Here is a 23,259-nt window from a genome sequence, read left to right on the forward strand (position 1 = left end):
AAGTCTCCCGTTTCGTTTCCTCCCCCGTGAAGGCGACTCGGATGACGCGGCGCCCGCCGGCTCCTCGCTGGTGCTCGCCACGCCCCCTCAAGTGTCGCCGGCGCTCAAAGAGGCGTCGCCCACGCCGCCCTCCTCGCCTTCCGTCAACACGAGTTTCTGCGTGTACAGGTGAGCGCGTGTTTGGCGAGCGGTATGAGGCACGGATAACGTCTGCTTTTTAGTAGGGATGGACCGATATGTTTTATTTCAGGGCCGATACCGATTATTAGTCGTCGAGGTGACCGATAACCGATATTTGGAGCCGATATTCATTTTCAGTAAAATGGGAAAATATTGGCATCCAAAAATAAAACAAATTAAAACTTGTTGAAATGCTTTGACGTATGTTGTTGAACATTTTTTCAGATTTGCGTAATGTTGATGTTTTTTTTTATTATTTACACATTTTTGACAATGTGCATCTTTTGTTGTAAAATTCATCAGCATGTCTTCAAAAGTTACATGAAAGCCTAAACAAATGCTCCCTATAGTTTTTGACAGTAAATAAAGCTCTCCAAAATTCACTTATCTTTGTTTTGATTTCAAACGAAACCAAAAGTGTTCCCAGGGTCAGTAGAATCTTTAATAAAGTTTATTTAAACAAATACTTCCCTGAAGTTAACACCGTCCTAGGTTGATTTATTATCGCCCATCAGATTTTAAAAAAAAGGTAGATACCGATATTCATCAAAATGCCAAATATCGCCGCCGATAATCGGCCCGGCCGATAATCGGTCCATCCCTACTTTTTAGTTCTTACGATTAGCACCTACGAGTTTTTTATAATAATCATCCAATTTAATTTAAAGGACACTGATTTTACGAGTATAGTCGAGCTTGACGTGTGTGATGATGTCACATGTTGATCTCACCCAGTTCCGGGGGTCAGGCGGAGCTGATGGGCCTTCAGGTGGACTACTGGGTGGCCGACAGGAAGAAAGACTTGGAGAAGCGCGACTCGTCCTCCTCGTCCTCCGCCGCCAAGAATACGCTCAAGTGCAATTTCCGCTCGCTGCAGGTCAGCCGGCTGCCCGCGGGGGGCGCCGAGCCCGGCACCCTGCCCACCATGTCCATGACGGTGGTGACCAAGGAGAAGAACAAGAAGGGTGAGGCCGGCACGCCAAGTCTCAAGTCACGTCGAAAGGGGAAAAAAATGCTAGCAGTCACGTGTCACGAGTGTCAAACATCAACTTTTCATGTTCGTTCAATCGCAAAGGCGAAAAAAAGTCCGAGAGTGGAAGAACGGCGGGAATCAAACGGAAATGAACCAAAACAGATCCAAAAAGTTACAATTGTTTAAGGGCTTGTTGTGTTGTTGCAGTGATGTTCCTGCCAAAGAAGAGCAAAGACAAGGAGGTGGAGTCCAAGAGTCAGGTGATCGAGGGCATCAGTCGCCTCATTTGCACCGCCAAACACCAGCACAACATGTTGACAGGTAAAGATGCTCGCCGTATCCAGCAAAAAAATTAAAAATCATCACTATCTTAGAATCAGTGAATTTGTCAGAGACCAACTGTCCCACCATTTTATACATTCATTTTTTTTTGTTGCAGTATTACTCACTCCGCTTTATGCATTATTTTACAGTATTTTGAGAATATGTCGTTCGTCCCATCCAGTATAATTTAATTGCGTTCTGACTTTTGGAATTTTATTCCATCATAGTTTTTTAAGTGTTACTTGATATTTACTTTGGCTTTTTGCATTAAATTCCAATGTGCTTGATTCTTTTATTCTATTTGAAGTTGCTTCGTTATTTTATTTTTATTCAAAGGCTACCGATTAGACACATTTAGAATATACTGTATGTATTTTTTAAGGGTTCTACATTATTTCATTTCATTTATTTTGCTTTAAGTCTACCTTATCTCCATCATTTTATTTTGATGTTAATTTCTCAATTACATCCCTAATGTATTTTAATTTCAAGGAATTTTATTCAGCACATTTACATTGTTTTATTTTATTTCCAGGGTGCTTTATTTGTTGTATGTTATTGTGTTATTATTTTAATTTAATATAGGTTCATTTAATCTTTTTAATTAAAGGTACTTTAATTTCCCTGTTTCATTTTATTCTATTTTATCGGCAGTTTGTTTAATGGAATTTTTAAGTTTGGTGTGTTTATCGTTTATTTAATTTAGATTTCTTTTGTTTTTAACTACCTGTATAAGGGTTATTTTATTATATATTAAAGTTACTTTATTGTTGTCATTTTATTTTGCTCTATTATACTTTTATTTAGAGTTATTGAATTTTTGTTGAATTTATTTTCACTTTAACTGTCCGGTTTTATATTCTTTCTGTTTCATAGTGTACCTCATTTCATTTAAGTATATTTTCATTTTGACGAATTTGATTTCTTTAGTATTTGGTGGCTTGCCATTCGAATGAGCTGCGCTGTGTTTGTTTGCGGGTTCAGTGTCGATCGACGGCGTGGAGTGGAATGACGTCAAGTTTTTCCAGCTGGCGGCGCAGTGGTCGTCGCACGTCAAACATTTCCCCATCGCCATCTTCGGCCACGCCAAAGGCCCCTACTAAGAACCTGCGCCCTTCCTCTCCCTTGTGCCAACCCGTTTAACCGACTTTATGTCATCTGTGTCGTATTGTTTTGTTTTGTTTTTTAATCCATGTTACAACCTTCCCCTCGGCTATGTCATTTTTCCGTTTAGGTACATATCACTTCAGCTAAATGCTATATCTCGTGTGAAAAAAAAAAAACACAAAAAAAAAACGGACGCCGTGGTACTGAAAGCACACCACGCACATGAATGAAGGATAAAGTATATATTTAAAAAAAAAAAAACAAGTTTTGAAAAGGAGATTTTGAAAGTATTTTTAAGCCGAGAAATGTTGGATGGCACGTGCAATAGTAGATATCATGACAAGTAAAGGAGCCATATGGAAAATGGGCTTTTTAATGGCTTGTATACAATTACTTGGGTCTGTGGAGTGTCTGCCAACCCAACAAATGTGAAATCAAACAACGAATTAAATCAGAAATGATCAGGCAATTTCCATTCTGACTGTTTCCCCACTGTGACGTCACAGATTGGTTTCAATTGTAACAAAATCTTATGCGGGATGAGGGCTAGCTAGCTAGCACTAACATGAGACGGAGCTGCCCCTCCAATGAGCCATTTTCTGCATGGCAAGAAATATGCAGTAACAATACGTCTATAAATTTGTATCCCTGTGGTATTTTAACAAAAACATGTCGCAGTCCTGTTATTGAGACACCTGGGAATGGTTTTACATTTTAAGAAAATGCATAAAATGTCTCTTTTTTAAAGCAAAATAATCTTACATAAACAAATAGCACAATGCGAGCTACAACCTCAAAGTACAAATGTTAAAGGCAAGATTTCTCATTCATTTGCGACTTTGACACTCCTGCAGATGTCACTTTGAAACGTAGTGTGTGTGTGTGTGTGCGTGTGTGTGTTGACTGGATTACGTAATCTAGATAACTTCATTACGTAGATGTAAATGTATCTCAGCAACTACTTTGTAATGTTAGTCCATCATGTGTGTCATGAACCAAATTTGAGTGGCGAATAAAGCATACAAGGCGCATATCTCACAGCAGTTTTAGCGTATTTCTTCGCCAGATTCTAGATAAGTGCCTAAATTTGCTTCATAAAGTCCCCAGTCAAAAATTCCGGTGCTGATTGTGCTTCAAGGACAACACGATGCACTGCATGATTGTACGTGTGCACTCATACGTCATTTAAAAACACTAAGCATTAGCTTATTTGATTTTTGTTATGTTATGTTGAAACCACTGTCATCCCCAAAACCTCTGTGTAATAAAACTACTCCACACACTAAAATATGCTAGTGTCAATTTATTGCTTTTTTCTGTGAAAACATTCACATCAAAATGTGATGTGTTGAAAGGCTACTGAGAGCACGAAACTATGTCTTGCGGAAATATGGGCGCTTCGTTGTCCAGCATATTACTTATGACTATTGACTACTTATCTTATCTCTTCATGTTTGCGCTGTGAAAATATATGCGCCTAAAATCTGCGGTGGTGAATATATGGTCGTCACTGGGCTTTCCACGGCGCGACAAAAGTCCCGGTACATGACGATGGCAGCACAGAATGTCCCGAAATGTCTTATTTTGCGGAGCTGATCAATGGATGTCATTGGTTGATCAGCAAATTATGACATATACAACCGATCACCGATTTTGCATAAAATGAAAAATATCTGCCAATCTAATTCTGCCGATCAGATCTGTATAGTTATTAAAAATAAAATGATTTAATAAAACAAATTAGCTAAAATTATTCATTAATGGTAAAAACTTGGTGAAACATATATTTGATCCAATAAATACGAGACGTATATATTTTTTAAATAAATCCATAAACATACATTAGTACTGTATTCGATCATAAAAATGTACAATGAACAATTTAAAAAAATAAAGTATAGCCAAGTGATAGTACATTCAAGTAATAGTAAATTCGTATAAAGTATAAATGTGCTGGAGATGTGATATATTAACATAATTTCTCACATCCTCACGGTAGTGTTGATTATGCTTGCCCTGACAGGCAGGGGGAGATGCGAAAGGGGGGGGGCGGAGGGAGACGGATGTGTATGGGGGGGTTCTCCACTCCAGCGACCGGAGTCGGACGCTTTCGCTAGGACTGCCATCCCTCGACAGCCTCCCCCACAACAATGAGCGCCGCGTCGGGCTACGGGCGTCACGAGTCGGCCAGCAGTGAGCACGGAGCCTGGTAGTCGCACACCACCGCCGCCATGAAAGAGCTGAAGGGCTGCGGTATGCGCTCGTCGGTGGGCTTTCTATCCCGCCGCGGGTTGACGGGGCACCCGCTGATGAAAGACGAGTTCCAGCGGCGCAGGCTGGCCGGCTGCACCAGCCTGTACAAGAAGGACATGCTCGGACACTTCGGCTGCGTTAACGCCATCGAGTTCTCCAACAACGGTGGCGAGTGGCTGGTGTCCGGTGTGTAACCCACCCCCGTGCTAACTTTGCTAGCATGCGAAGGAAAGGGGATGCCTCGTAGTGCTAGTTAGCTTAGCGCGCTAAGCTAAGCTAACTAGCTACGTAGCACCCTCTGCTTTCTGAAGTGTGCTCGTTAGCTTAGCTTTTCTAACGTCAAAACATTGGCTTCACTAGCCCCCGGGCGGTGGCCGAATGTCAGCCCGGCCGGGTGAAGCTCTTTATGCCTCTCTAGAGTGCTCACGTAGCCGCCCACTTACCTCGCCATTCTGTCTCTAGTAGTATAATTAGTGTTTTGACGTGGCTAAAAATAGTCGTGCGGGCCTCCCGGTAGCATGACAGCCATGCCATGTTTTTTAATCGTGTAACCATATTTACTGGTTTCAAGTAGAAGTACTGATCCAACTCCTTTGTTTAAGTAGGAGTAAAAAAAATAAAAGCACAGAATGTGAACTTTGTATGTAATTTACAGAGATAGAAAAACAGAGGTGGTAAATGTATTAAGTCTACTTGGTGGAAATACTTGTGTACTTAGTGTAAATTAAGAGGGAAAGTACTGATTTGACTCCTTAAGGAAAAGTAAAAAAAAAAAAAAAAAAGTACGAACTTTGAAAGTTATTTACAGAGGTGACAGCGGTGCTTAAGTAAAAGTACTGACACTTGTGAGGAAAAACGACTGGTTCAAGAAAAAGCGCTGATCCAAATCTTTTACTTAAATTGTAAAAAAAAAAAAAAAAAAAGTACAGTCTCAGAACTTTGCTCCTTATTGACAGATGGCAAAATCAGTGTCAGAGGTGGGGCATTAGGTCAACGTGGGGGCACTGTTTGCGCTAAGATTTCTGTCAATAACTAATGCACTAATCATTGATCCAAAGCATGTGCTCCACTTTTATTAGCCCATGATAACAGCTGGGGAAAAATATTCCGATTCCGATTCAGAATTGACTTGAGAATTTTTTTTTTGCGTCATTTAGTTGTTTGGTGTCCACAGGTGGAGATGACCGCCGGGTGCTCTTGTGGCACATGGAAGAAGCCCTCCACGCTCGCTCCAAGCCACTCAAGCTGAAGGGAGAACATCTGTCCAACATCTTCTGCTTGGCCTTTGACAGCAGCAACAAAAAAGTCTTTTCTGGAGGTAATGCGCACTCCAGAAGCCTCTTTCACACTGCCCGGAGGAAGTTTTTCTGCATTTGTGAGATCCGGCTTTGGAATTTCACACCATATACTCACTTTTTCTGTATTCATACAAGACATCGACATTACGGCACTGATGACGTTTCTGTTTGTTTACCTTGCAACAGGAAACGACGAGCAGGTGATTCTTCACGATGTGGAGCGGTACGTAGCGTTAGCATTTAGCCTATTAGCTCATCAGGAAAAGAAACAATTGTTTATTGTTGTCGTTCCAGGCGAGAGACGCTGAATGTGTTCTTGCACATCGACGCCGTGTACAGCCTCTCGGTCAGCCCGGTGAACGACAACGTCTTTGCTAGCTCGTCTGACGACGGCCGCGTCCTCATCTGGGACACCCGCGAGCCGCCGCATGGAGGTAGCTCGCGATGAACCTGCCACGGCCGTCTAGGCGGTTGGGCCTGGAACATGTATTTGAATGTCCTTTCTCCCCAGAACCGTTCTGCCTGGCCAATTATCCGTCAGCCTTTCACAGCGTGATGTTCAACCCGGTGGAGCCCCGGCTGCTGGCCACCGCCAACTCCAAGGAAGGTGTCGGGCTGTGGGACATCCGCAAACCACGCAGGTAAGAGCACCGTGCCTGAAAACCTCTGGGAAGTTAGCAAGATTCAGCCCCGACACCCGCTTCACCCGAAATCCGGCAGACAAGTCTATCAAAAGAGGATGCACGGAAAACTCTCAAGGATGCATGAAATTGGACAGAAAGATGGCCCTTTTGCTTTGAAGAATTTGGGCAAATTCCTCATTCATCCAATCCCACACAGGGCCTCACAAACAGTTGAAACGTGTAAGGAGTTTATAATCATTTCAGTATTCCAACTTATTTGCATTTTTGTTGGGTGGTGTGCTTATATGCCTTGGCTCAGTGAAGCTTGTGAAACACCGGCTGAGACAGATGCGCAATTGTACCTCATTAAGTGTCCACCGGGGGGCACTGTCTCTCTTGTTTTATACGTGTAAACAAGGTGTGGACCAAGTAACGGCATCACGAGCCGAACAGCATAATTGTTTAAGTCATGTTTTAACATTTTGGGGAAAGAGAAGGGGGAGAAAATTCACACAAAAACTCCCATATCGCTATGAAATGTCGCCCTACCAATCTTTGCTGTTGTCAGCACGCTGCTGCGCTACGGCGGCAGCATGTCGCTGCAGAGCGCCATGAGCGTGCGCTTCAACAGCACGGGCACGCAGCTCCTGGCGCTGCGCCGCCGCCTGCCGCCCGTCCTCTACGAGCTGCACTCGCGCCTGCCCAGCTTCCAGTTCGACAACCAGGGCTACTTCAACTACTGCACCATGAAAAGCTGCTGCTTCGCCGGCGACCGCGATCAGGTGGGTCGCCGCGCTTGCGTCACCCATTTCAATTTTGCACCTCACTAAAAAGAAATGGGAGTTCTTCTTCAGTTGCATGTAATTCATATTATTTTCAATCAAAGTGTAAAATGTATTATTTCACTCAAGTATCTGTAGTTGTTTGTTTTGGATATGTATTATATTCTTTATTTTATAACTTAAAATGAAAAAAGAAAAACCTCCTGTGTAATTAACACATGACCCCAAATTAGCAACTGGCCACTATATAAGGTCAAATGTAGTAGTTCTTGCTATAATTTTTTGTCGTCATTAATAAACAAAAATTGGCACGTTTACAACTTATTTTTCCAAAATGGTTGTTCTTAATTTTGTTGTGATCAACAGAAGTCCGTTTTTAATTCATTAAGCGGTAGGTTTAATTTGTTAGGTCCTGTACCTTATTTTTAGTGATGTGTGCAGCAGCCCGTTAGGCAGCAAACTGTTTGGGCCTGAATAAATTGGCCTCTCGCATTTTATTCAGTTTTACTTTGCTCGGTCCTGCATCTTTTTTGTGAAGGTCCCACACAGTCTTTTTTTGTCTTTTTGCCTAATCTACAGCAGCCTGTTAATGCAGCACACTAGTTGGGCCTGAATTGATTGTGCCATCTGCTGGCTGTTTCCTAATAATTATTTTCCATATTTATAAGTTTGTTGGTCCCACGCCCTCTTTTATTTATTTTTGGCGATACCTACAGCAGCCCGTTTAGGCAGCAGATGTATCAGGCCTGAATTATTGCGGTGCTGAAACCCCACAATGGCGCCACGGCTTCAAAGTTGCAGCAACAACACGTTAGATCAATGACATTTTCACATGAAAATGAGTGAATCGGGTCTGTTTTTACAGAAATGTTGTTTTCAGACTCAAAAGAAAAAAAAAAAAAAGTACTTTGTCTGTCCCCCTCGCAAAGACCTGCGATTTCAACCTGACATGTCCCGTGAGAAGCCAGGCTACGTGGCGGTTGAGGTGCGATCATACCTGACTAGCATTTTAACACAGCGCAGAGCTTCTCTCCTTGGAGACGACAGAGCGGCGGAAAAAAAAAAAAAAAAAACGCCCACTCAAAGACGGCTCCCGATGTTTACACCAGGAAAATAACAATAAGACATCTTCACACGTTTGGCAACAGCGGCGCGTTCCATGCCCGACACGCAAAGAATCAGAAGCAGAAGTCAATCGAAGGGATTTGACGGAACAGTGACATCTTGTTGCGTTCGCCTGAAGACAAATGTGCGGTGAAAAATGGATCCTCACATCGCCCACATGTTTACCGCCAGCCTTGACGCAAAACTCTACTTTTACAAAACACGGCAGGGACCTTTTAATCTGGCTAATATGCAGCGAGGGAAGCCACTCAAAGCCCACAATGCCAATATTGGAGGACATGTTACCAACTGTGGGCTCCGTACGAAATCCGCTAATTGTTTTTGGACCACATGGAAATGCTTTTTGGATTTGAAAAAAAAAACAACAAAGCAAACCCATTTTTATGTATAAGGAAATACTTAAAAATGTGGCATAGAAATAAAAAAAAAAAAAAAATTAATGAAAATGTCCAACTTGCGTCTGTCGACGCTTAAATATCCTGACACGTCTCCCCTTGTGTGTGTCCTCAGTACATCCTATCCGGCTCGGATGACTTTAACCTCTACATGTGGAAAATCCCCAAGGACCCTGAAACGGGTGAGTGATTTGTCCACGCATCCCGACGCACGAAAGCGACATCTTTTGCTGATACCTTGGGCTTCGCAGGGGGTCGCGTGGTGAACGGGGCGTTCATGGTCCTCAAGGGCCACCGCTCCATCGTCAACCAGGTCCGCTTCAACCCGCACACGTACATGATCTGCTCCTCTGGCGTGGAAAAAGTCATCAAGGTGGGTCAAGATGAAATATTTCTGTTAACCAGAAAAGGGCTTTGGGGGAAAAAAAGGAAAACATTTGACTGGTCAGTAAGCTGCAGTGATATCATCTCTTAGCTCAGTATGGCGCTAATGTTAGTTGTTCTTCGCAGACGATAAAGAAAATCGTCGCTGTTCTGTGGAAAACACGTATGTCGAGTTGTGTATTGTTTTTTTTGTGGTTTTTTTTAATTTTCACGTTAATGGGATGCCTGTAGTGCAGAAACCCCATTCGCGTAAAAAGAACCCCAAAAAATATGACTTGAGAGTTTTTCACAGGACAGCGACGACGTTGTGTCGACATGCTACTGTGCCGGTTGTGTTCAAATATTTGTTGCGTAACAAAACAGTGCAACAATGGCAATTCTCTTAGTTTAGTTTGACGGGAAACTTAACTGGGAGTGGCAATATACCGCTTGAAGCATTTGCCCTCATTTTTTTAGGAATTTGCCAAACTGCTGCTTGCATTGAAGTTCGTGGGACAATCTAGCACTTGAATCTGTTTTTTCACCCCAAGTCAGAGCAAAAATAAATAAATAAATAAAATGCCGAAAGACTTAAGTCGAGGTCCCACAGCATATAAAGAAAGAAAATATAGCGTGTGAAAAGGCCAATAAATAAATTAGTTATTCACTAAACAAAAATGCCATTGAATAATTTATCTTTATTAACGTATTCACAGACAGACATTTTCAGACCCTCTTTTACCCAAACGTTTGAAAAAAATGGAAAAAAATATAAGTTCCTGGGCTTGAATGGCTGTACTGTGAAAAGACAAGTAAATTTTCAAAGTGAATACATTGAAAAAAATATTTTTTTGTGAAATGAGTTTAAAAAAAAAAAAAGAAAAACATCCCTCCAATATTTTTGAAATTCTATTAAATAAAAATGCTATGAAACAAATGAGTCATTCAGTAATAAAAAATGAAATTAAGACCAAAAAGGCATTAAATACAAGAATTATCAAATAAAATTTCCTGTCATGGTACAGACCAAACCAGTAACCGAATCATAAATAATTCATGTGTGTGTATTTATGGCACTGTCATTTTGAAATAATGTCCTGTTTTGGAATAATGGGATGGAAATAAAACGCCCCCCGATTCATCGATGAACGAATCCCCCAAAAATTGACGGATGAATCGATCAAAAACAATCATTAGTTGCAGCCCTACTACTAATAAAGATAAGAATGCCTAGTAGTAGAAAGAGTAGTAAGTGTTATTCTTACAAGTGGCCGACATCCTCGCACACGTTGTTTTCAAATGACGTTGTGTTGGTGGGTCAGGTGTGGAGTCCTTACCAGCAGCCCGACAGCCTGGGCGACCTGGACGGGTGCGTGGAGGACACCTGCCGCAGCCTGTACACGCACGAGGAGTACATCAGCCTGGTGCTGAACAGCGGCAGCGGCCTGTCGCACGACTACGTCAGCCAGTCCATCCAGGAGGACCCGCGCATGATGGCCTTCTTCGATTCGCTGGTGCGCCGCGAGCTCGAGGGCTGGAGCTCCGACTCGGACTCGGACCTGAGCGAGGACGCCATCATGCAGCTGCACGCCCGCGGCCGACGCGCCACCCGCGCCACGACGGTGGCGGCGGCGGCGGCGGCGGCGGAGGAGGAGGGTGCGGCCGCAGCTCAAGTTGGAGCGGATGACTCTGATAATTCCAGCTCAGGAGGGGACGGCGAAGGGCGCTCCAGGAGACGGAGCGGCCGGCCGGCGTCCGGCTTTTTGGCCAACGACGACTCGGATTCGGACAGCGAGTTCTGGCTGGACCCCATGCCGCGCCCCCGCTCGCCCAGCCCGCGCGACTACGCCACCTTGTCCATCCCCTCGTCCACCTCGCCCTCGCTGCCCGCCGGCGCCTCCAGTTCCTCGGCCGGCGCCTCCAGCTCCAGCAGCGAGGACGAGGAGCGGCGCAGCGCCGTGCGCCGGCGCAACGTGACCAGGCGGCAGCGCATGCGCGTGGCCTCGCGCGTCGGCGAGCTGCCCGACTCCGCCGGCCAGGCGCTGTTCTCCGCCGTCGACTCGTGCAGCTACCCGTCCATCTCCGTCCACGACTTGACGTCCTCGGACGAGGACGACGAGGAGGAGCCGTCGGAGCGCCGCGCCGGGAAACAGCGTCTCAGCCTGTCGGATTTGGTGTGCGGCAGCCCGGTGATGTCGCCCGAGGACGGGAGCGAGCCGGCGACGGGACGCCACGCCAGGACGGACGCCATCTCGGACGACGGGGACGGGGAGGCGGGCGCGAACGGGCGCCGCCGAAACGTGGCCGCCAGACCGCCGGAGGACGAGGCCGGCGCTGCGGAGGCAGCGGACACGAGGACGGGGGAAAGGCTCAAAGTTCCCACGCAGAAGCGGACTCACGCGGGATCAGAAGAGGGTGAGTGCGGCTCCTCAGAGAAGAAGCTCAAAACATAGCCGCCGCTTTTGTTTCCAGTCGGCATTGCCTTAGTTTGGAGGTCATGTGACTTTAAAAAAAAAAAAAAATAGACAGGAAGTGACAGTCTGTTTTTGGTATGATTCACTCATTCATTAATCATTACATAGGGATTAGTGCAAACAATAACGCGATTGCTTCGGGGCCATCCGGCGGCATCTTGATACGGAAGTGAGTTGAGGAGCTACATTTAGGCAAAAGTAGTCATTTACCGCCATCTTGTGGCATCTATAGGTTTTTTTGTAGTTCAGTTAAAAAAAAAAAAAACATTTTTGGAGCACATCAGTCACTTTCAGATGAACAAAAATCTGCAAGTAATTGCACCTCCGCCCAAAAAGGGTCATAACTGCCTACAGATGTGACAAGATGGCACGACTTTTTTTCAAAAGGAACGCCTTAACTTTCGACTTAGCTCCTTCGGCAGCAAGATGGCGCAAAAATAATATTCGGTAGTCCGCTGCAAGAGAAGCCAACGTAGTGCTTAGGGAATAGGGAATGAGTGAATGATTCCGAGCACTGCCATTTTGTTTTCAGTACCAGGAAGTGAAGTTGTTGATGTGGACATGGCGCACAAAGTGACTTGCCGTTTTCTTTCAAGTCTTTGACGTCAAGCGGACGGACACGTTCTTTTGGGCTTTCTGTTTGCTTTTTGTCGCGAGGGCGTCGGAAGAAGAAGAATGCTTTTGTGTTTCTACCGTTACAAGGCAGACATGTTGTTTTCTGTCAATAAAAAGACTGGCTTGTTCTCCAGCCCAAACTCTTTCTTTGGCTCATTTGTCATTGGATCACAAGACGAGCATCTTTTCCTTCGGGACCTCCTTCTTTCTGACCTGCTTTTTATTCATGCTTCCCTGCATCCTTTCTTCATTTGCGCAATCCTACTTTTCTGCATTCCTTCATTCCCTCATTTTTTTTTTTTTTTTCTAATTTAGTCACTTCCGTCACTTAAACCTTTAATGCCTTCCTTCTTTATCTCTTTTCTTTCACGCCAGACTTGCTTTGTGCTTATTTCTTTCCTAGCATTTTTTCCTTCCTGACCGCCTTCCTTTAAATCCACTTTTGTGAATTGTGACTCTTGGCTGAAATTATTTGCTGTTCACAATACCTATGTATGAAAAAGAAAGTTCATTTGAAAAGTGTACACCTAGTTTGCATACCCTGGCAGAATTTGTTTGATGAGGTGTGATCAAAATACGTTAATTTTTTTTTCACGGTATTCTAACTTTAAATTTAAGGCATTTCAGCACAACCATTAAGCAAAACATGGCAATAAAGAAACTAATGAGATGGTCCCCCTGATCGGTCATACGTCGTATTTTCCATAAATTGTAAATATTTCACAAATGTCCCTTTTATTGTGGATTCACGGTCCCACTATTTCATGGATTTTTTTTTTTTTTTTTTCAATATGGTTTGTAATTATTATCTTCCGCCCCATGTTTATTTTTGGTTTAATTCCAGTGTCTGCCACTAGACGGCAGCATACTATTATACAAGGGTGATGTTGTCAATTAGTCGATCCATGCATGTACTGTAACCGAATGCGGCAGACACATTGCCAATCACAAATAGCCCCGTACAGTCAAATAATTTGCCTTGACTGAAGCGTAGCCAAAGTTTATCAATGTGATGTTTACAATGGCCTCCGCAGCTCGTTGACACTTATCTGCAGGAAATGGACAGCCTCCGTTTCAACCTCATGACTCCTCTGGGACGCTCATTTATAGTATACTCGCACACTCGAGGCGTTTTTTCCCCTCGGAGCTTGACGGCACTTTGGAAGCTCTTATTTGCTAAACTGCTTTTTAGCTTGAAGAGAATAATTTAAAAAAAAATTCTTAAAATGTTGCCATATATATTAAATATACAAATTTTTCATTATACATAGTTTATATATATATTAGTACTTTTGTATGTTTCTTTTTAAATTTGTTTCATATTTTACCACCCTCCTACTTTTGAACCCCGTCTGCACTTCTCAAGCTTTTAGTGGCTGGCATATATCCAGGACAGGTAAACTGGTTGTGCATGATTGTCGTGGCGGGAAACGCCCTCCCTACCAGGCCACGTTCACATGACTGAGGTTGAATTGTGTTGGGCAAAAACACTCAGTCATATTAACAAATTATAATAATACACTGCTTCCACCCATTGCTGCTTTGATACAGTTATAGAGCAAGAGGTCTTGTATTGTGTGTATTTTGCATTATTACCTAAATCTTTATTAATGGTGTTATTTTTGTCACATTTTTTGTTTAATAATTTTGTGAATATATTTTGCAGAACTGCGCATTTTTCTAAAATATCACGCCATCCGTCCATCCGCCTTTTTTGTCCGGCCGGACCAAATATTAATCGCCTGTAGGCCGGTCGGCCTATCACTTTAAACGGGCTGTGTTAGCGTTTCCGTCTACCAACTTTGACCAACTACCACGACTCTCTCTTTCATCAATGTAATAACACGAACAACCGTGATCATTTTTGGACTAATGACATTTTCATAGCATTTAATCCCTTTTCACGGCGAGTCTCCCGGAAGTAAGCACTTGACTTTGCGAGCTCGTTTGGACACGCGTGGACTGTCTGACCGGGTTGGTTTGACCACAAACGCATCACAGTCCAAGTCGATGGGATCAGCATCCCATACATGGCCAAGCGTTCCTCTTCCCAACATGACTGGAATACCTTGGGAAACTGCCAGGGAGCTCGGCACCAGCGGAGGCAGCAGTTCCTTACATGAGTTGACTCCGACGTCCACGTGCTCGCAATTCTGCGGACAAGAAAGAAAATGATGTCACGTTGGTGTCCGGACCGGATTTGTAGCACTTTGATGCTAATGAGTTGATTGATGTGGTTAACGAGGCATCATTGGCTTTGGTAGCTTTGAGTGTGAATATTGGTGTCTCTAATTGTATTTTTCATATAATTTTAGTGTCTTATGTTATGACTTCTAATTGTGTTTCTTTGTGAAATATGTTTGTTTCATTTGATGATAGGAATCATTTTGAGTATCTTTCTAATATTTTTTTTTTGTAATATCTTTCTTCATATCTTTTTTTAATATTTATGTATGTTTTGTGAAGCCAATGGTGTATTTTCCATCTAATGTTTGTCTTTTTTTTTTGGTCTCATATTTTGTATTCTCTAGTATTTATGTTTTATGCATCAAATATTATTTTCTATTGTAGTTGCAAACGTTTTTTTTTCTCATACCTTTTCGCGTTTGTGTAATTTTGGCCAAATATTTTTTGGGGTCAAATATTAGTGTCTTTAATTGTGTTTTTCATTTTTTCAATCTTTTATTTTGTATTATTATGACTATTTTCTAATATTTGTGCATTTAACCCGAAAGTCTTTTTGTATTTTCTTGTCAAATATTTTGTATTATTTTCAAACATTTGTGTTTGTGCCGTAATATTATTTATATTTCTTTTTCTGCCGCACGCACACACACACACACACACACACACAGAACATACGTAACAAATTGTGGGCCTGCCTTGCAACGAGCTATCCGTGACATCACTTTCCCAAACATTCATCTCATCCCCTTTGGAAGTTTGTCCATATATGGAAGAGCGCTCCGACTCTGACTGGGACTCACTGGGGCTCTCCCCGCCTCACCTCAGTGAGGAAAAGGAGGAGGAGGAAGAAGAGGAGGACGAGTTACCTTACAAGGCAGAGCGACCTGCACGCTGTCTGACTTGACATTGACTCACCTTTGCTTCTGGAGGGTTGTGTGTGTGTGTGTGTGTGTGCGTGCGTGCGTGCCTGTGCTAGCACAATCTCCTGTCAAGGCACACCGAAAAAGACTGAGCGAAACACTACATTAGTTTCAGCACCAATTTGAAACCCATCCACGGCTTGAAATCCTAATTGGAAACCAAAATCAATGTTTGACAACCTAACCATGGAATGCTGACGAGAAACGTTAACCTTGGGTTAAGACTTTAAAAACGTATTTTAAAACCCGAACCCGGGTTTGAAATTAGTGGCTTCATAGCCTGATTTAAAAGCCTAACTTGAAATCTTGATGTGAAACTGTAACCCTGATGTGAAACACTAATTCTAAACTGTAACTTTGTCTTGAAACCTTAACCTTGGTTTGAAACCCCAATTTCAAACCCGAACCTGGGTTTGAAATTAGTGGCTTCATAGCCTGATTTAAAAGCCTAACTTGAAATCTTGATGTGAAACTGTAACCCTGATGTGAAACACTAATTCTAAACTGTAACTTTGTCTTGAAACCTTAACCTTGGTTTGAAACCCCAATTTCAAACCCTAACCCTGGATTGAAACCCCAACCCCTGGCTTGAAGCCCTAATTTCAAACTAACTTGAAACCCTAACCCAGGATTGAAACACTAATTTAAAACCCTAAATTGAGCTTCAAACCCTAATTTGAAACGCTAACCCTGTCTTAAAACCCTCAATTTGGCTCAAAAACACTCATTTGAAACCCCTCACCTCGGCTTCAATCCCTCACTTGAAACCCTAGCCCTGGAGCAGACAAAGCCCCATTAAAATGACAGTAAGGTGTTTCAGGCGTATATCACGCTGGTACGGCTCTCCTGGAACATTCTTGACAAGCTATTCCCTGACTGGATGTGTCGATGATGTCATCAGGGTGCGCCACACCTTAACGGGTCAGCTCCAAATCTCACACAAGTGTACAAGTGGGGTGAAGTCCAGTAACCCTAAACACAGGATATACCTCATGTAATGTAAGGGATGTACTATGTTGGGAATATTCTACTAGCAGGTGAGCCTGTTTTCATCTACAAAAGCAACATTATGTCATCGTATAATTCTATTTGAAAGGAGTGAGGAGTAAAGTTATTTGTCATTGATGAATTGACAGATGCTAATTGCTAGTGCAGCACAGTGCGAGCCGCACCCGATGCTGTTGCAATGCTAGGCAATATTTCGCGCACAGCTGATAGGATTTGCCAGTCATGTATTTACACTCTTTTGATTGACAGGTGTTCATCAAATTTTTAGCTTCACCACTGCAAGTGGCAATAGTAAGCATATTGTAATGCGATCATATGTGGTTAAAGTAGAGTGTGGCGATTACACGGGGGGGTTACAAATATATAATCACGACTGTTTTGATTGATATTGAAATCACGATCAATAAACATGATTATTAAGTGATTCCAAAAAGTAGTATTTATTCAACCACCAAAACTCAACATGAAATATAATTTTAAAGACCAACCATGCGTTTGTGTGTGAATATTTTGTTTGAAGGAATATCACTCCCGGAAACTCAACGCTAATTTTCGATGACCATGTCAATGGAATTTTATATTGACTACTATTATGAGACCCTAAATTTGACTTGAAACCCGAACCGAAAGGCTTACTTGGTCTTGAAACTCTAATTTGAGACCCCAACCTTGGATTGAAACCTTAACCTATCCTTGAAACTGTAATTTGAAGCCGTAAACTCAGATTCTGACGGTATGACAACCGTGAGCAAAAATATTGCAATGTCGCGGTATTGCAATTACAGCTCTAAAAATTATTTTGAAATATTTGGGTGGAAGATTTTTTTTTTTTTCATTGAACACAATCTATTTCAATATCAAGCATTTGGTGCGTTAATAAATGTGTATCATGTTAATAAACCCGCAGCTCAACCATCAAACAAATACCTGAAGTTTTCCTGTAAAAAACAAAAACAAAAACAAAAAACACTTTCACAGTTAAAATAAATGCAACCGGTATGAAATATGTATTAACCTACAACACAAGAATAATGACAACAAAAAAAAGACTTAAAAATCAAATCCACTATCATAGGATATCTAATTCGAATGTATTAATAATAAGTTGATTTGAACATCCACCTGCTCAACAGATGTTTTTGGAGACATGCTTACCTTCAGCGTTCACTCTGCACACACGTGCAGTCCAGGATGCCTTTCTGCAAAGAGCCAATCAGCTTTCAGGGGGCGTGCTTAGAACTCAATGGGGACATGCAGGCTGCACGCGCTTTCTCTGAAGACAGAAAACAACTTTTTCCAGCACTTTTTGAAACCTTGACTTTTTTTAAAATGTGGTATACTGTCAAACCGGTAACCGGCCTATGCCTACCACATTTGAGATCCTAAATTTGGTTTGAACCCCTAATCTTGTCTTTAAACCCTTATTTGACACCCCCGAAAAACCTTGGCTTGAAACTCTAAACTAGGCTTAAAGTGGTTATTTGAGACCCTAAACATGGCTTGAGGTCCACATTTTTATAAGGATGTAACAATATCCAAACGTCATGATACGATATTATCATGATATGAACCTCACGATATGATAATTAGCACGATATTGCGGTGAGGTTGGCGATATGAAAACGCTCACAATGTTGGATTAAAAACTCACAATATTGTGGAAGTAAAAATTTGTGATATTGAAAAAAAGTTCACAATGGTGTGTTTGTCTAAAACGGGCAAAAAGTCATGTTTTTGGACGAAGTTAATGTCGCAACATGGCAATGATGATATGGCAATTTTAATTGCGATATCGCTATTACATCCTGACATTTTGAATCCCCATCTTTGGCTTGAAACCCTAAACCTGTCTGGAAACCCTCATTTGGGTCTCGAACTGTGACTTGAAACCTTAACCTCCGCTTGAACCTTTAATTTGAAACTTTAACCTTGGCTTAAAACACGCATTTTAAAACACGATCGCTATCTTGAAACCTGTACCTAATGAAATGTCCAGTGTGTGTATTTCACCATTTTAAATCCCGCTCGCTAGTTTTCACAAACTAACATCTTTTATCGTGTTTCAGCTCACCAGGCAGCTAAGTTGCCGTGGGTGTCCTGTTACAAATCCGTCTCACCTTCTGCTACTTTTAAATCACACTTGTTTATTGCTAATTAGTCTCAAATCGCCCGTCAATCACACTTGGAAGTCACGCTTGGGCGGGAATTTGCTGAAAAGCCTGATGGATGACAACCGAGTCGGCCAATCAGCGTCAAGCAAGGGCGGGCTTTCATCCCACAAGCGTCCAATCAGCTTCCCCCTGCTTCGGCCATCGATCTCATTCGTCTGTTACAAAGTTTTCTGTCTCTCTCCCCTTTTTCCCCTGTCGACCTGCCTCCGAACGAAGCCTCCCTCGGGGGAACTACAGAGCCGAGGAGGAATAAGAGTTGAGCAGGAAGAGAGAGCGCGAGCAAGGGGGAAGCCGGAGGCGGACCGTCGAATCTCTCCCTCTGACACACACACACACACACACGCACGCACGCACACACACACCGTCTTGAGGAGGAGGAGGAGGAGGGAGGAGAAGAAGAAGCAGCGGGCAGAGGAGAGGCAGCCGGCGGACACACGCACACACACAAGGGAAGAGAAGCCGAGACAGAGAGACAGACGCTGTTTGGCGCTCACCTCACGTTATGGATCCTTACGACGGAGAGCAGGTCTACATGCAGCAGGAGGACGACTGGGACCGGGACCTGCTGCTGGACCCCGCCTGGGAGAAGCAGCAGCGAAAGGTGAGGAGCTCTCAGTTTCCTCATTTCCGGGTTTGCAGGCGCACCCCCGCCAAACTCATCTCTTCTTCATAGAATTTTCCTCATCTTCTTCTGCTTTTGCTTCCTACTTCTTCATTTTCTTCATCTCCTGATTCTCCTTAACCCCAACTTGAAACACCAATTTGGTATGATAACCCTGACATGAAACTCAAATTCGAACCCCGAACCCTGTCTTGCAACCCGAAACCCTGTCTTGAAACCCTATTTTGAAACCGTAACCCTGGCTTGAAAACATAACCCGTTTTTGAATCCCTAACGCAGTGTCGTAACCCTTAATCTGATTTGAAACCCAAATCGTGGCTTCAAACCCCAATTTGAAACCCTACTACTGGATTGAAACCCCAATTTATAATCTGAATCTTGGCTCTAAACCCTATTTTGAAAACTCTGCCTTCAAACTCAAACACACGCTTGAAGCCGGATTTTTAAATCTTAACTTTACATTGAAACCATCACTTTGGTTTCAAACCATTTCATTTCAAACCTTAAACCGGGCTTGAAACCCTAATTTTGGCTCCAAGTCCTTACCCAGGCCATAATTTAACCTCTACCATTAGCTTCAAACCTCAATTTGAAACCCTAACCCTTGCTTGAATTGAATCCCCAACCTGTGTCTCACACTCCTAATTTTAAAGCCTAATTTTGTCATGAAACCCAATTCCTTGTTTAATACCCCAAACTAGGGTTGAAACACTAACCTGAAACGCCAGTTTTAAACACTAACCCTTGTAGTAAGCCCTAAATCAGGTTTCAAATCCTAATTTGAAACCCTAACAAAATCTTGAAAGCTTAATTTCAAACTGGAACCCGAAACCCCAACCCTGCCTTAAAACCCTAACGTGAAACTCTCTCCTGTTGTTGTTTTAATTGTCAAGTCTTCACGCTTGACAAAGTGAGCGCGTGCTTGTCAGTCATCATCTGTGTCTATACTGTCGATACTATGCTACTATTACAACCGTGCTTCTCTAAGCAGCAATATGAGACGATTTTCCTGAAAACGACAGTCGGTCAAAATGTGAAGTCTGTATGGAACGGTCTCTTCAAACTGACTACAAGGCAACAAAAAATGAGAAAATTGGATGAGAAGTTGTGATGTGCTTTTTGGGCGATGTTGCTGGTCAAAAAACACTAAATGTCAATAAAACAGTATAATTTGATTAGTTCTCTTTTGTTTCATCACTTACACTGGGAACTCCGATTGGCGTGCAAGATGGAGTTAAAAATATCCACCGTTAAGATCGTACAGGCCGAAATTCTGAGTGGTTCTCCAAATAAAAGTGTCCAAATTGTCATTTCACTTGCTCTAAAAACGTCACTTAACTAGCGCAAACGGAGCATTATTTGTGAGACGAGCAGTAGACAGTCATGTACTTTAGTAGGGATGGGCGAGTACCAATGCCAGGCATCGGGCCAATGCCGCTCTTATTTTAAGGTATCGAGTACTCGTTGAGGCTGCCGATACCGGCCACCATTATTTAAAGGGCATCGAGTAAGTCCTCCTCACGGTAGTCGCCGCTATACTGCAACAGTTTGACACGTCGGCGAATCATCGTCTGCGTCAGAAAGAAAGAAAGGTCTTTGTTCACAAATTTTATACATCAGAAGTACTCGGTATTGGGTGAGTACATAGAGAGTGAAATCACATACTGGTGCTGGTCTGAAAAAAAAAAAAAGAAAATCCCACAAAGATGTCAGCCATTTGTCATATGGTTAGCCAAAGTGTGGAACATGAAAGAATCACTGCCTTAGCATTGTTCAGTTGTTTTTAACTTTTGAGTCCAATCCATTTGCAGTTCATATTTAAGAACTGTTTAAGATTTTCTATTCTGTTACAATTTTTATTTAACTGTGATGTGCGGTGTAATTTAAATATAATCATTTAAGTACTTGGGGAAAAAAAAAAATCCCTGTATTTTAGCGTGGTGTTAATGTTCAAACTGTGCATCATGTCACAGTGGATTACAAAATGTGTGTTGGGCCCATTCATTGGCAGTGAGTGTTGCAACAGGGACTCCAAAGTGTGGGGGGGAGTGGGGGTTCAAGTGTTACAGGGGTGCACCTTTTCCATGCAACAGATGTCAGCCATGCGCTTGGCTGCATTAAATGAACGATTGGCACCCCCCCCCCCGCCTTCCAGAAAGCTTGTCATCTGCTGTATGATGAGCCGTGGATTAGCAAACGCACCCACTCTATCCTTGATTTAATTTGCAGGGGGGGGGGGGGCGGATTATCCCAGACTGTGATTTTACCCCCCCTCACACCCCAAACGCTCCATGCTGCACACATTACCTTTTACCCTCTCCTCCCACTTTATAAAAAAAAAAAAAAAAAAAAAAAAAGGAGTGAAGAAAAAGGCTGTGTGGAATCTGAGCGAGCGCTGCGGTTTGGGCCGGGCTTGCGTTGGGAGCGAGCGTGCCCAAAAATGGTAATAATCTCGCCCCTCTTGCCGCTTGCTTGCTGCTGCTGCTGTTGGAAAAAGTTTTTCAAACACCCCCCCCCCCCTCCTCCTCATCCCACCCCCTCCTTCCAGTTTCTTCTTGCTTCTGGTTTCCTGCGTGATGTCATCAACGGCTGCTACCGGGGAGAAGCACGGCAGCACAGACACATCCTCAGGTGTCTCTTCTGTGAAACCCTAATCCTGGCTGGAAAGCCCAATTTGAAACCCTAGCCATTGTTTCAAACCCTAATTCTGGTTTGAAACACAATTTTTTTTTAAAGATAATCCATGTTTGAAACCGTAACTCTGTTTTAAAAAACACAACAGGAAACCATAGACCTGGTTTGAAATGCTAACCATGGCTAGGGATGCAACTAATGATTATTTTAATAATGGATTCATCCGTCAATTATTACGTCGATTTATCGATGAATCCGATTTTAAAAAAACTTGTAACATCATTTCGAACCGAAAAATTGTTTTGAAGCGCTAACCCTGGCTGCTGGCTTGAAACCCTCATTTGAAACCTTAAAGCGGAAGTCAACCCAAACATATTTTTTTTCAAGAATATGTTCCCAGCAGGCCCACTAGTTGAAACACGGCATTCTGATTCATTTTGCGTTTGTGGAATATAAGTTAAGAAGCAAAATGCATTCGTTCTTAGTCATCTCTGGGGGCGGCCATTTTGTCTTCTGTCGCCTGAAAATGACATCACAACTGCTCAGGGCTCAGGTAACCACCAATCACGACTCAGCGTCAGAAAACAGCTCAGCCGTGATTGGTCGTTGTGAGCAGTTGTGATGTCATTTTCAGTCGACAGAAGACAAAATAGCCGCCCCCAGAGATGGCTAAAAACGAGTGGATTAACACTTATTCCACAAATGCAATATTTATCATAATGCCCCGTTTCAACTAGTGGAGTGGCATAGAACATATTCTTGAAAAAAAAAAATGTTTGCGTTGACTTCTCCTTTCACGCCCGTTTGAAACACTAACCATGCCTTGAAAACTTCAATTCAAACCCCAACCTCAATTTGAAACACGAACCCGAGCTTTAAACCCAAATATGAAACGCTAATCCTCGACCACCTCCATCTATTTTTTTTTTTTTTTTGCTTCTGGTGGCCTGTATGATGTCATCCACTAGTGCTACTGAGGAGAAGGAAGGTCAATATAGCTCAGCGACGTCGTCAGGTGTGAATGCAGTCTGGACATTGTCATGAAAGTATGAGAAAAAAACAAAAAAAAGCAGCTGGCCCACATACTTGTAACCTCGTAAATGTTTAATTCATGTTCTTGAACTCGCAGGCTATTACTTACAGCCTCCTGGTAGCTGGGGTAGCGGGGGGGGTGCGGAGGTGGAACACTACATTGGTACCTCAAC

At 42.9% G+C, this 23,259-nt stretch overlaps 3 protein-coding genes and 1 long non-coding RNA gene across 17 annotated transcripts in view; 3 read left to right on the top strand and 1 right to left on the bottom strand.

The window, feature by feature from the left end:
* pacs2 (phosphofurin acidic cluster sorting protein 2) overlaps positions 1-3,872 on the top strand; it is a 35,252-nt gene extending 31,380 nt beyond the window's left edge. For all 9 annotated transcript variants that reach the window (XM_086049811.1, XM_086049816.1, XM_086049815.1 and 6 more), the window contains 4 exons: positions 33-168; positions 916-1,145; positions 1,361-1,474; positions 2,462-3,872. In XM_086049811.1, the coding sequence (XP_085905937.1) occupies positions 33-168; positions 916-1,145; positions 1,361-1,474; positions 2,462-2,580 (599 nt within the window). In that variant the 3' untranslated portion in view covers positions 2,581-3,872. The remainder of the gene's footprint in view (positions 1-32; positions 169-915; positions 1,146-1,360; positions 1,475-2,461) is intronic.
* A 753-nt stretch (positions 3,873-4,625) lies between these two features.
* dcaf5 (ddb1 and cul4 associated factor 5) lies at positions 4,626-12,657 on the top strand. The gene is made up of 9 exons (XM_086049822.1): positions 4,626-5,023; positions 6,012-6,155; positions 6,322-6,358; positions 6,430-6,569; positions 6,647-6,776; positions 7,327-7,540; positions 9,176-9,242; positions 9,312-9,433; positions 10,746-12,657. The coding sequence occupies exons 1-9, from the start codon at positions 4,816-4,818 to the stop codon at positions 11,874-11,876; spliced, it is 2,193 nt and encodes a 730-aa protein (XP_085905948.1). The 5' UTR covers positions 4,626-4,815; the 3' UTR covers positions 11,877-12,657.
* Positions 12,658-12,935: 278 nt separating this feature from the next.
* On the bottom strand, positions 12,936-18,969 carry LOC147137280 (uncharacterized). The gene is made up of 3 exons (XR_015089352.1): positions 18,699-18,969; positions 17,783-17,900; positions 12,936-14,665 (listed from the first exon to the last, which is right to left on the bottom strand). It is a non-coding gene; the product is annotated as an uncharacterized LOC147137280 (long non-coding RNA).
* Positions 16,582-23,259, top strand: part of actn1 (actinin, alpha 1) — a 46,734-nt gene continuing 40,056 nt past the window's right edge. For 2 of the 6 annotated variants that reach the window (XM_086049808.1, XM_086049809.1), the window contains exon 1: positions 18,943-19,399. In XM_086049808.1, coding sequence (XP_085905934.1) covers positions 19,301-19,399 — 99 coding nt within the window. In that variant the 5' untranslated portion in view covers positions 18,943-19,300. Of the gene's footprint in view, positions 16,657-18,939; positions 19,400-23,259 lie in introns of those variants that run through there. The other 4 variants (XM_086049806.1, XM_086049807.1, XM_086049810.1 and 1 more) reach the window with 4 other exon arrangements.

Source organism: Filicampus tigris, chromosome 13 (genome assembly GCF_054856515.1).
Source record: "Filicampus tigris isolate MCC_2025a chromosome 13, RoL_Ftig_1.0, whole genome shotgun sequence".
Taxonomy (NCBI): domain Eukaryota; kingdom Metazoa; phylum Chordata; class Actinopteri; order Syngnathiformes; family Syngnathidae; genus Filicampus; species Filicampus tigris.

Bases quoted from the DNA above. Each gene is read 5' to 3' on its own strand.
- dcaf5 (XM_086049822.1), top strand. From the start codon at position 4,816: ATGAAAGAGCTGAAGGGCTGCGGTATGCGCTCGTCGGTGGGCTTTCTA. The intron at 5,024-6,011 runs GTGTGTAACCCA...TGGTGTCCACAG, and splicing joins TGGCGAGTGGCTGGTGTCCG to GTGGAGATGACCGCCGGGTG. The intron at 6,156-6,321 runs GTAATGCGCACT...ACCTTGCAACAG, and splicing joins CAAAAAAGTCTTTTCTGGAG to GAAACGACGAGCAGGTGATT.